Source organism: Raphanus sativus, unplaced genomic scaffold (genome assembly GCF_000801105.2).
Source record: "Raphanus sativus cultivar WK10039 unplaced genomic scaffold, ASM80110v3 Scaffold1142, whole genome shotgun sequence".
Taxonomy (NCBI): Eukaryota; Viridiplantae; Streptophyta; class Magnoliopsida; order Brassicales; family Brassicaceae; genus Raphanus; species Raphanus sativus.
The window spans coordinates 62-13,562 of record NW_026616455.1 but is presented as its reverse complement, the minus strand read 5'-3'; the positions used below and the strand labels follow the sequence as shown (position 1 = coordinate 13,562).

Below are 13,501 nucleotides of genomic sequence, written 5' to 3'. Positions count from 1 at the left end.
ATCAGGTGAGGTAGTGAGGGTTGGAGTCTCATGCACATGGCTTCCTCCTACCTGCTCGTTCTGCAATGAAACAAGGCACACGATTCGTCGATGTCCTACTGCTCCTATCACCTGTGTCAACAGCAAATCGACTGCACACGCAACTGATCTCTGCCCTCGGGGTAAGAAAGCAGTTGGAGCCGCAAAGTCTGCACCTGAAAAAGACCCCACTGATGCGAAAGAGAAACGTAAGCAGAAGAAGAGGGAAGCTAAGCTTCGGAAGAGGGTTAAAGCTGCGGAAGCTGCTAAGGCTGCGACTGCTTCCCAAGACTCTCCCCGGGTTGCAAAAGATTACTTGGCAGAGCCATCAAAGGCAAATGAGAAAGCAATCTCAAAGCAGGGATCAGGCAAGAAGCAGAAAAAGCATCAGGCCTCCTCTTCGGAATCTGATCTCAGCCCCTCATCAGCTTCAGAAACGGAGGGTTCAGAGCACAAACCAGAATCATCTTCTTCAGACTCAGAGTCAGAATCGGATGACACAGATGCAGAAAAGCGGGATGTAGGGGCCAGTGAGTACACTAAGGTTCTGTCTAAAAAGCAGAAGCAACATTTGAAGAAGCACAGGGGGAAGCGCCCCCAAATCTCCCATCAGTAATATGGCGGTAGACACTTTTTGTTGGAACATACGAGGCTTTAATAATAGTATTAAAAGAAGGAGCTTTAGGAGATGGCTGCGTAGTAACAAGCCACTTTTTGGTAGCTTAATCGAGACTCGTGTGCGGATTCACAAGTCTTCGAAGTACATACAATCCTCTTTTCCCGGATGGAACTATGCGGCAAATTACGAATTCTCTGACCTTGGGAGGATATGGGTGATATGGGACCCCTCCGTCAATCTCTCTATCCACTCAAAGTCAAAACAGGTGATCACTTGTGTTGTCAGGTTTCCGAATTCAGACTCTGATATTGCTGTCTCTTACGTTTATGGGTAAACTGTAAGATTGGAAGGGAGCTTCTATGGGACGAGTTGCATGCTCTGTCGTCGGACCCTATTGTCTCCTCAAAGGCGTGGCTCGTTTTGGGAGACTTCAATCAAACCGTGAACCCGATGGATAGCTCCACGGGTAGCACCAGAATTTCCAAGGGCATTACTCAGTTTCGCGACTGCATTGCTGACTCGGGTCTCTCTGACCTCACCTTCAGGGGCAGCCACTACACTTGGTCAAATAACCAGACAGTGAAACCTCTTGCTAAAAAACTGGACAGGATTCTTGTAAATGATGCCTGGTTGCTTTCATTCCCGGTTTCATACGGTTACTTTGGCGACAGGGACTTCTCGGACCACTGCCCTTGCTCTGTTATCATTGGAAACCACGCCCAGACAAAGACTTCCTTCAAGATATCACACTTCTTGTTAGACCATGAAGACTTCATCCCTAGGTTGAAAAACTTATGGGAAACTTCTACTGTGGTTGGCACTGCTATGTTTCGAGTCTCTAAGAACCTCAAGTTGCTGAAACCGGTCATCAAGGACATCAACAGAGTTCACTACTCTGACTTGGAGAAAAGGGTTCAGCAATCACACGAGGATATGGTAGCGGCGCAGGCAGCGTTCTTCTCTGATCCATCTGTAGCTTCAGCTGAACGAGAAAGGAAAGCCCACACATCCTGGTCAAAACTGGCCATAGCTGAGGACAAATTCCTTTATCAGAAATCGCGGGTGACTTGGGCAAGCCTAGGGGACTGTAACTCTTCTCTATTCCATCGCTCAGTGAAGGAACGAAGGGCAGGGAACCAGATTCATTATCTGCTGGATGATCAAAACAACAGGCTTGAACATATCGCAGATATTAAAAGCCACTGTTTTGATTATTACTCTCATCTCCTGGGTTCTTCTCCACCAGTACTCTCGTCAGAAGCTAAAGACGAGATCAGTCGGCTAACCACCTTCCGTTGTGACGTCGCAAGTAAGGAAATGCTTATGGCTCCTGTCTCTCGGGAGGAGATTAAAAACGAGGTCTTCACTCTGCCTGCAAACAAAGCACCAGGCCCTAATGGGTACACTGGGGAGTTCTTCAGGAAAGCTTGGCCGGTTATTGGTAATGATTTTACAGATGCAGTTCAGGAGTTTTTTGCCTCTGGTCAGATTCTCAAGCAGTGGAATGCTACCGCAATTACGCTGGTTCCAAAGTCTACGGAAGTGGATCGGATTAGCGGGTTCAGACCCATATCTTGCTGCAATGCTATTTACAAGGTGGTATCCAAAATCCTGGCTAGACGTCTGGAAAAAGTCCTACCGGTTATGGTCTCTCCATCTCAGTCTGCTTTTGTTAAAGGGCGGTTCTGGTTGAAAATGTGCTCCTTGCCACTGAAATGGTACACGGTTTTGGCTCCAAGAACAGCTCTCCTAGAGGCCTCCTCAAAGTTGACATTAGGAAAGCGTTTGATTCGGTAAGTTGGCCCTTCATTCTCTAGATTCTGGAAGCGGCTGAATTCCCGAGCATCTTTGTGAGCTGGATAAAGAATTGCATCACCACAACCTCTTTTTCCATCAACGTAAACGGCGAGCTCTGTGGGTATTTCCAAGGAAAGTGCGGTCTTAGGCAAGGCGACCCCATCAGCCCGGCTTTGTTCATCATAGCAATGGAGGCTTTCACTACCCTTATCTCTGGCAAATTTGATGATGGTCAGATTGGTTACCACCCGCTTGGCATTAACCCGAAGGTTTCCCATTTGTGTTTTGCCGATGATCTAATGATCTTCTTTGATGGGAAAAGAAGCTCTCTAGACAGGATTGCTGACGCCTTGGAGGAATTTAGAGGGCTCTCTGGTTTGGGACTAAACAAGGACAAGACGTCTCTGTTTCACTCCGGCCTGGATGATCAAGAGGTGACTGTTGTTTCGTCTAGTGGGTTTCAGCAAGGCGTTTTTCCTATTAGATATCTTGGGCTACCTTTTCATTGCAGGAGGCTCCGGAAATCTGAGTACTCCCCCTTGATTGACAGCATCAGAAAGCGGCTGCAGAGTTGGAAAGTGAGACTTCTCAGTTATGCGGGCAGACTGCAATTAATTAAGGCAGTGATCTACAGCATGGTTAATTTCTGGCTCTCTGCTTTTGTTCTCCCTAAAGGCTGCTTAAAGGAGATTGAAAGCTTATACAGAGATTACCTATGGTCTTCAAACCCTGGTGCGCGAGGTAGTGCAAAAGTTGCCTGGAAAGATTTATGTCTCCCACGAAGTGAGGGGGGCTTGGGTCTGCGGAATTTCTATCTCTGGAATAAAGCTTTGGTTCTCCGCTTGGTCTGGTTGCAGTTTGCAGGTTCCAACTCTCTATGGGTGGCGTGGAACAGAGAACACCGTCTCAAACGCTATACTTATTGGACTGATGATAGCCGTCAAAGTGACTCATGGGTCTGGCGAGCACTGCTCTCTCTACGGCCTTTAGCACGTCGTCTCATAGGGTGCGACATTGGTAACAGCAGTATTGCGAGCTACTGGTGTGACGATTGGCTCCCACATGGCCCTCTCATTGACTTCATTGGAGCGACGGGTCCCTGCAAAATGGGTATCCCAATCTCTTCCACGGTCTTGCAAGCTTGCTCTTCGAACGGATGGATCTTGCCGTCAGCTAGATGTCGATCACCCCCCATCGCTGCTCTTCGCACTACCCTGCTGGAGTGTACGCCTCCTGATCCTGATGCCCCCCCGGATCAGTATACATGGGGCGTTTAGGGAACAGAGCCCCTTTATTCTCCATCAAGACGACATGGGAGTTTATAAGGGAATCGGCTCCCTTAGTTTCTTGGGAGAAGGCAGTATGGTTCAGGTATGCAGTTCCTAAGCACGCTTTTCACTTCTGGGTCACCAACCTTGATCGGCTCCCCCTTCGGGAGAGATTGGCTAAATGGGGTATGTGTGATCGAGATACTTGCTGTCTCTGTGGCCAAGCGCAAGAAACAAGGGACCATGTCTTCCTCCACTGCAGCGTCGCTACACAGCTGTGGGATATGATCACTTCTTGACTTGGGCAGCTGGGTTTGTCATTTGGGACTTGGTCCTCTCTCATTGATTGGTTGTTATCAGACACTGCAGGTCTCTCATCGGTTCTGAAGAAGCTTGCAGTTCAGTCAGTCATTTACTCCCTTTGGAGGGAGAGAAACAGTAGACTCCATGGCTCTCTTCCGGAAGATCGACAGATCACTTCGGGATGTCCTTCTGGCTCGTTTACCCCATAAGCGATGTTGAAGACTTCTCGCCCAATGGTTTCGGTTTGCCTAGTAAACCTCCAAAGGGTCACAAATTCATAGTTGCCTAGTTCCATCGGGTTTTTTATTTTTTTTTAGCCTTATGTAACTCCTTGCCTCTAAAACCTTGTAAATCAACGTTTGTTCCATTTTGATATAATATTCACATTTTATCAAAAAAAAAAAATGAAATTTTGCTTTCAAAATAATTTTCAACAAAATTATAATGTACAAATATTTTGTTGGAAAATAAATATAACATGCAAGCCTAATTACTCAGTATTTTGTTTAAATTTCTTACTAGTTTCTCAGCCACTTTTCTTTGCCACCAACTCTGTTGGCCCCTTCATTAACGTTGAATGATGGCAGTAAGATTGCATCAATTAGAAGTCATCAAAACTTCTACTACGTGTGCAGGAGTGGTCGAGGACTTTGACAGCCTTGAGTCGAGAATTAAATTTAACTAAATTATTCTTCTCGTCAAAACTACTTCATTGTTTCCCAACTGTAAATTCGTTATTACGAAGATCCTTATGCTAAAGTTTCCTGCCAATGCCCATGTGTGGTTCAAGCGGATGCCATAATCATATAGATGAGGTCCTTGTTCATGGAATATTAATTACTGCTCCTTTTATTTTTGGATTCGAACAATTCCTAAGCAATCATGCATGACGAGGCTTATCAGTTCAGCATACGATCATGATCACCAACGGCTATAAGACTATGCTACTCGTCAAGACAAAACGCATGCACAAATTGGCAATACATAACATTATGAACTAAATTCTGCACTATCCAAGAAAGACTATAAAAGCGAATGAAGAAAGTCCCAACGGAGGAAAGACACTGGTCTTGTCTAATCAGTACAATCGTCAAAGTAGTAGGATAGGGTAACAAATAACTTTAAAAACATACTGCCATAATTCAAGAAATGCTAATCAATCCAGTGACCAAAACATAAGAGACATTCGGAAGACATGTACAAAAAAAAAGTCTAAAGGCGACAAGGAGCCAGGGATGAAATTGCCCTTCTTATGAGCTAGAATAGAGAACACAACATACCTCACTTCGCTACAGACACCATAATGCGCAGAGGTTATATACGTTTCAAGCTCAGTATCATCTTTAAAAAACCTAGTAACCATCTGCAAATCAACAGGTCAATTAAAGCATGTGTGACATATAAAAAGTAAAACAGAGCTTAAAGGACTATAGAAGAAGATAAGTTACTGGCAGTTGAGGAAACTTAAGAGAGAGAATGTCGATCAGATAAGTTATACCGGCAGTTGAGGAAACTAGGTCGGAAACATTGTTGAAGTGGGAGGAGATGAAAATGTAAATCATATATGGTTTTTGCTTACACATAATCCACCATTTGGATATATACTAGTGGATGATGCTCACACGCTCTGACTTCACGCATGTTAGCCTTTACTTTTGTCAAGCTTCTGTTTCCAAACTATAATTTATAACTACAATTGGAAAGGATAAATTCTCGAAGACAGATGGTTGTTTTGGACATAGAATCATCATCATAATCATCTTGTCGATTGCTACAATCAACAATGCAGTTAAAGGGAGTACTGAACCAGCCAGGCATACACATGTGCCACAACGTGTAATGTATGTTTTTTCAGCAACTAGTCTCACCACCGTCACAAGACAGTATTATACAAGAAAGGTCCAGGTTCTTACATGACAAGCTTGCAATGCAAAGTCTCTTATGTTTTACACCACAAGGTCATCATTCCCTAACATTCTGTAAAAATCACAATGTTGAAATAGTAGATTTTGGAATCAAACGTAGATTTTCATATGAGAGATCAACCATTTGTGTTTCAGAAAAATGTTCAAAGATTCCAAAAGTGTTGACATACCACGACAAAACTATTTGTTAAAACAACAAACCAGAGAGCGTGAGAGAGAGAGAGACGAAAACAATTCACTATCATCTATCTGAGAAGAAAATACGGATCAAAACCTTCCCAAATTTCTCCAGCAAGAACACTAGACATATCCACCAAACAACAATCCACCGACTTCTCATGTAATCCGACAACTACTCTGAACATGTTAGACACCAGAGGGTTCCTCAGAAACGGTTTCAAGGCTTCCCCGAGCTCAACCATGTCAGCAAACATAGCTTTCTTGTCATTGCCATCAGTTGAGAATCTGAGAACACAGTTGGAGAAGACGTAGAGACCTAGGAGATTACCATAGAGTGGCAAAAACACATCCTTGTGGTTCCCTACACCGCCCACCCAGCTCTCTCTTTGTTTCCCCACATGGTCTTTAGCGAAAGAAAGCAGCTTACTCTGGAACTTACACCTCCATTCCAGTAGCTGCCCTTGGGGCAAGTCTCTATTTGCTAGCTTCTGTAGATGGTCGCAGCAAAACTGCAAGATGAGGAGCTTTTCTTCGTGGTGGTTATCGATTTCCTTGTCGAATACCCGCCTCACTAGATCACTACCTCCCTTTAGCGGAGAAGTGTAATCTACCGTGTTGAGGACCCATCTCGAGAGATATAATAAATACTCGTTCCAGTGCCCAAAGACGGAAGATAAATGGTCGAAGCTCAGTTTCAAGACTTTCTCAACTTGTGTAGGAACTTCAATGGCAGTGGAGAAACACTTCTGGACATCTGTTGCGAGTTTTGACCTGATGAGATCATCTTCGTCCTCCAGCAGTTTGATGCAAGTGAACCACATCTCCAGGATTTGATACGCGTAAACATCGCAAGCGTTTTGAAACTTGCTTGGTGAGGGTGTTTGGTCATGGTTTGAGACAAGAGGACCAATGAGCTTCGCTTGTTCTAATATACCGGATGCTATAATAGCCTCTGCAGATGCTTGGCGAACATTCACTTTCTCGGATGATGAGCTTTTCTCTTTGATCAAGTTAACAAAGTAAGAGACACAATCAATCACACAGCTCCATCTCAGCTCCTCTTCCTTTTTGTCAAAGAACAAACCCGTGAGATGCTTCACACAAATCGCTAGGCAAGACATGAGTGTACCTCGTGTCTTAACGTGTCTTGTTCTCTCATATAAAGAAGTCAGTCTACCCCAAAGATGAATCACCGAATCATAACTCAACGAACCAACATAAATGCCTTCAACAGATTCCCTTTTGGATGCTTTTTTGAACATAAGAAGATTCCATTGGCAAAGAATCCTCAGAATGTAATTCTCACATCTATGATTCTTCTCCTTTTCCAAGAGATCCAATAACATCACCTGGAGACCGTTACTCGCCCAATGCCAAATACTGCTCGTCTCTGAGAAACTAGAATCTTCTGCTTTCAGAAACTGCAGAAACCACTTCAGTGTTGTCAGACGAACTTCATATGACTGATCAGATACACAGCGAAGGAGCCTGTCCTTAAGGTCAGGAAAGTCTAACGCTTCAGGAACTTTATGGAATTGCGAATTTGGTCTTTGAGTGATTTGGAATACTTCAGCTGCTTCATCAGATGGCTGAAACACACAACCAAAGTAAGATAAAGCTGCCTGTTCCCTAAGCTCAGCGACCGTAGGGTCATAGTAGGAGAAACCATAAGAAGCGTCTGCATCCAAACAACCTTTAGATAAATCCAAATGCAATTTGGATACATCCTTTAGATTTTTGCTTTTAGAGCATGTCGACCCAATAGCTCGCATATGATCAAGCACTCTCAAGAACGATGTACTGAGGATAGGGCAAGGGCACATCAATGGAGAAGCCATCCATGTGCATTTTGCAAGGACATTGAGCAGTTGTTCGATAATCTGATCCTTCTTAGAGTCATCAGCAAGGTCTCTACCGTTTGTATCCAGGAGATTACCAAGTTGCAACAGATCTCCGTGAAGATAATTGAAAGATCCAACTTGGACCTCATTAGAAGGCAATGTTGAGGCAATGCGGAGGAGAACGCTCTGTAGCTTCTCATTGGAAACGAGACCTACTAAAGCACGGGACGCCAAAACACGAACGCGGAGATTGCTTTGAGTAGAGCATTTCATGATAAAGCGCATGAAAACGAACGGGTCCAGGTCATCTCCAGATTCACTTGCAATGGGTGAAGGCTTGAGCCTGGATAACAGAATGAGGATGGGCCATAAACTCGGATGGACATGATTTGCGAGGTTTGAATCTGATGGACCAGATGTGTCGAGCATATCAGTCGCTGCTTTTAACTCACCATATATGAAAGGGTGCAACAAGGGGTACCTTCAAGGAAACCACCACAATATTAACTAGAGAATACAAACAGTGTAGAGACAGCTAATAAGATTTTATCTAATAGACATACCTGTGAAAAAATTCAAGCCCAGTCAGGCCACGCCGAGCAGATCCACGTTTTTGAACATTAAGGAAACCAACCATCCTGCGGAGCAAGGCGGTGTACGCAAGTGTGGCACTGTTTCTGACCTCCCAATATGGTGAAGAGAAGGATCTTATTGCAACAGTCATAGCCTCCGCGGAGAAGCCCGAAGTATCAGTGCCCAAGTTTGTGTCGTTGAAAGCAGCTTTGAGAACATTGAAGGCATGCACCGTTGGAACAACACCTTCATCACGGACCTTTGAAAGTTTTTTACTTGAATGCAAATCAGAAGGATTGACCTCCTCTTCCATATGTTTAGAGCCTTTCTGTTCTACGAGAGCATCCATGAGGGGCTTCTCTGCAAGACCTATCAGCCACCTAAGCGCATGTGGGAGAAGCTTCTTTGGTGAACCTTCTGGTTCTGAGAGAAACATAGCAATGAATGCAGCAGGAATGCCTGCACTTCTTCTTAACAAATCGTCCACTGTTTGTCCTTTGGCCACAGTTCTCTCCATAAGCTGCTCCATCCAGGATTCTGTCAACCTACAAAGTCTTTAAAAAGATAAAACACAAAACACAATGTCAGTAAGCATTAAAAATTACAAAGACACGCAAGAAGCTTAAAATCATACCTTGGGTCGTTAGAACATAACAAACGGTGGCACAATGCTGAAAACCCAGCTCTTGTCTTATCAATGGCACCATTGTGCTTCATTTTTAAAAGCACTTCCAGGAAGTGATCTCCAATCTTTTCAAGCTGCTTCAGGTCAAGTACTGATTCAGAATTTCCTACCACAGAATCGTTAGGGACTGCAGAAGCCAGATCACCATTTTCTAAAGGTGCAAGGCTGCTGGTAGGTAATGGAATCTTTCTTATGATGGTTCCTAAAAGAAGACTCACCTGAAGAAAGAAGACAGTTTATCTCAGAATGCTACTTCTAAGAAATTAAAAATGATATAAAGAGCAGCTAGTATTGATAAGAAACACACAAAAAAGTGATGTAAGAGAATAATGGATAACTGTGAGAAAGATGAAAGAATCAGTACCTCCTTCATGGCGAGCCAACAACCAACCATAACTACCTGTTCTGATTGTATTGTTTCTTGCACAGGTTTTGGATGTGTATCATTTTGTTCCTCTGAGAGAACAGTAGCAGAAGCATCTTGAACATCTGACAAGAAACTATCCTCATCTACTATGTCATCCATATCCTCATCCAAACACAAAGCATCAGCAGAAACCACCCAGAGTGCTAACGTAGTTATTCGCGTCACCAGTTTAAGAAGCTTTTCAAGTTCCTCTCTCATCTCTGATACACTAGATAACACTGCGTTAGAGTTCCAATCCAATTCCTCGAAAGTATAGCGCAAAGCCAGTAAGACCCCATGAACAAAACTGTTTTTGCATGCTTCAGAGAGATCACGCTCTCCCTCCTTCACACAAGTATCAAGCCAATGAATCAGTGATTTTATATACTCAATCACAGGATACTTGGACTTGGAGTTCTGATGAAACCCATTCGTGCTGCTTTCACACTCTCTTTGACAACAAACAACATTGGTGGAAACCTTAACTATCCATCCAAGATCCAAGACGTACTTTCTAAAGATAAGCCTTAGAGTCAAAGAACCTGCATCACTCTCTCTAACACGTGGACTGCAGACTAGATGTTTGGCCCAGGGGATAATGGTCTGAACCATGTCTTCACTTGAAACACCGGTAAATGGAGTTGGAAAATGAAGCAATATACGGAAAGCATTTTCCCTGAGCCTGTCCCAACTATCAACAATCGATCCCACCAGTAACAACGTTGAATCATGCGAAGTGACAATATCACAGTATGGGTAAAGATGCGAAGTGGCTTCCTTAGAAGGCACAACAGGCCAAAATTCAATCATGATTTGTATAAGTTCCGTCGCCATTATTTTTCTCCTGTATGGAGCAGAAGGGTAGCAAGACAGAGACAGAAACGAACTCAGCCACCTCATAAACTTGAACAGACTCTCTGCTCGCAGGACTGCATCCTCGTCACCTTCTTTGTTCAAACATTTTCCACTGCTTCCGTTCGCTAGACGCGGTTGCCAGCTTCCTAGCTTATATTGCTTTTCCAGCGACGTGCGAACCCGAGAAAAAAACTTCCTGAACAAACTTGTCCATTTCATTTGAAAACCAGTAGAAGATGACCTCATGTTCAAGGGAACAGCCTCCTTGATGAGATAGAGCTCGAAGGGGGATGGAAGACTAGCAGTCTTGGGATTTAAGAAGAGTGTCTCTGCCGCATCCACGCGAACGGACTCATCAACATGTGTCAACGCCATTTTTAGCCACTCAACGGGAACTTTTAACTCGATACCCTTAATTTTGACAAATGCAAATGCATCAGCGCTTCCTTTTTGCTCAATATCCCCTTCAAGGAATGCAAGTGTACGACAAACTTTGAGCAGTGACACTAAAACAGCAACCTTCTGCTCAACTGTCAGTTCCATACTAATGCTACTCAACTCAGTATACACTAGCTTGGACTCTTCCTCACTCAACCCAATTGATATCAAACCAAGCAAAGGAAATATACACTCCACATCCAGTTCTAGCAAAACCTGTACTGCATAAGTATTCAAATTGGACCTGAGTTTCGACATTCCAGAAGCAAGCCCGTAAAGAAAAGGAGGCAAACAATGCTGTCGGTAAAGCGCATAGCCCTGTTCCACACCTTCACTCCCCCAGCATTCATCACGCAACATCTCAAGGAAACACTTTATAAACGACGTGACAGCACAGCACACATCATCATCAACATACGCATTTGCCATCTCAAACAATAGGTTAGGGCTCATATCCAACAGAGTCTTTGCACTTAACCGCCTTGTCAAGGACGCTAACGGAACGTACCTTCCTTTACACCGTGGTCCCAGACGAAGAAGATAACTGACGATCTTCAGCAGAGACTCCCTTACTTCCACTTTATCATACGTCTGGTGAACCGTGGTTTGAATGTCTAACAAGAGGTCAAACATGAGATGGACTTGTTTAACCGTCTGGCTCAGAGGATCCTCCAAGTTGTTCCATATAATCTTTAGCACCCGAGACACCTTGCTGTCTGGCATTGGATCATAATCTTCTGCAAGATCATTTAACATAGACATTTTGATCTGCTGCAAGCAGATCTGCATCACAGTAAGTGCGTGGAAGTTCAAATGGCTGTCAATGGGATTCTCGCATAGGTCACAAAGCTCAGGCAATATTCCATCGAACAGAATAGTCTTGTGATCGCTACTCAACCGAGCAAAAGAGGAAACCAGAACACTTCTAGAAACTGCCGTAAGAATCCCTCGGATCAAGCAGAGCCTACTCAAAGATGAAAAGCTGGAGATCTCAGAACAAATATCTCCACCAAACGGAATTTTACCAACAATATCAGTAAACTCAACGGCACCACCACTCCAGCAAAACATACCTTGCGCTATAAACAACCCAAGCTCCTCCTCCTCTTCAAGACAAACCTGTAGAGCAGCACAGAAACTCACACCAGCAGCCACACAACAGTCCCTAGAAAAAGCAGCAGACTTCAGAATCCTCATCTGAACATTAAAAACCTTCTCCATAAAACTTGCACCCTCCTCCCCACCAACCAACCCTTTAAACTTCAAAGGAAACCGCTGAAACAAGTAGTAAGAACAAGACAAAGCCTCTTGGCACTGCTCCATAACAGTAGGAGGAGGTCTAGCAGAAGCCTCGGTCTCCAACACAATCCCATTCAGCCCGGAGACAACGTCACGTCCCACCAGAACCGCGCAGTCTTCGATTATATCAACCAAGTATCCCAATTTAGGCATTCCCATTACAGACAAAGCAACTCTAGCCACACAGAACCGCTTCCCAGCACCGTGTTCCAAACCTCCATACTCATCACAAAGCACTTTAAAACACGAACTGATCACGGGATGGAACTTACGGGTTTTAGCCAAGGATGAAACGAGAGTCCTGTGAAGAGGCTGTGAGTTCTCCATGAACAGAACCTCCAAGTAGAACCTGATAGCTTCCCATATAAAAACTGGTTCTTTCTCGTCTTTGTTGTCATTGGTCTTCGAGAGTAGTTCACCGAACGAGGCAACGACTCTCTTCGCGTGATTAACTTGCGCGTAGGTTGAGTTCAACGAGATCAACTGTTCGATGTCGGAGTGAAACTTGGGACAGGACTTGGATAAAGTAGATTGGGTCAAGGAAGAAGTGAAGGAGGTTGGGAAGACGATGGCGCTGTATGTGTAACGGTGGCGATGCTGGAGAGCTCGCCACTTTGCAGACATTGTTGGATGAGCTGAGAGTAAAGAGAGAAGAAAAAAAAAGTTAGAAACTCAGAAACTGCTCCTACATGCCAAAATAATCAAAGGAAGCTGAACATGTTTAAGAACAAAAAAAAAAAGAAAATATATATGAAAGATGAACAAGACTTAGCGCCATTTGTTACAGTGACTTGTAATACTAATAAGATGCACATTAGAAAAAAAAAAAGAAAAAAGATAAAAGCTAGGTGTTTTCAAAGCTGATCTTAAGACCTTACAAGTTCAAAAACGGCAGTGTGAGCAAGCTGGAGAGGAAAGAGAGAGAGCTCTGGAGATGGGTTTTTGTCGGAGAAGAGAGATGGAGATGAGAGCGTAGTGGTGGTGTGAGTCGGGGGAGAAGAGAGCTCAAGCAGAGACTGCGTCAATGGGAAAAGGGAGAGATGCGGCTGCTACGTCTAATTAGGGCTAGGTTTATTTGTAAATATTGATAGATATCAAGGGCTAAAATTTAAATTTGACTGAATACCTCCATAATTTAATCGTTTACTTTTTATTTTCTTTCTTTGAAAATAAATCATAATCATTTTGGATGATATGGTTTGTTTGATTGAAAGTTTAATAAGTGTAGATATTGTTAAACAATCAATTTTAGATTGTTATACTATTTAACTAATTAAAAAACTGAAGGTAAATT

General features: G+C 43.6%; 1 protein-coding gene across 2 annotated transcripts; it reads right to left on the bottom strand.

The window, feature by feature from the left end:
* Positions 1-5,980: 5,980 nt before the first annotated feature.
* On the bottom strand, positions 5,981-13,265 carry LOC108834888 (uncharacterized). 2 transcript variants are annotated; one of them, XM_018608203.2, is made up of 5 exons: positions 13,081-13,265; positions 9,574-12,842; positions 9,159-9,427; positions 8,515-9,078; positions 5,981-8,432 (listed from the first exon to the last, which is right to left on the bottom strand). In XM_018608203.2, exons 2-5 carry the CDS (start codon positions 12,829-12,831, stop codon positions 6,176-6,178), a joined length of 6,348 nt encoding a protein of 2,115 aa, XP_018463705.2. In that variant the 5' UTR covers positions 12,832-12,842; positions 13,081-13,265; the 3' UTR covers positions 5,981-6,175. The 2 variants fall into 2 exon arrangements, with proteins under 2 accessions (XP_018463705.2, XP_056854342.1); XM_056998362.1 differs by having other exon boundaries at positions 13,086-13,265.
* Positions 13,266-13,501: the final 236 nt, after the last annotated feature.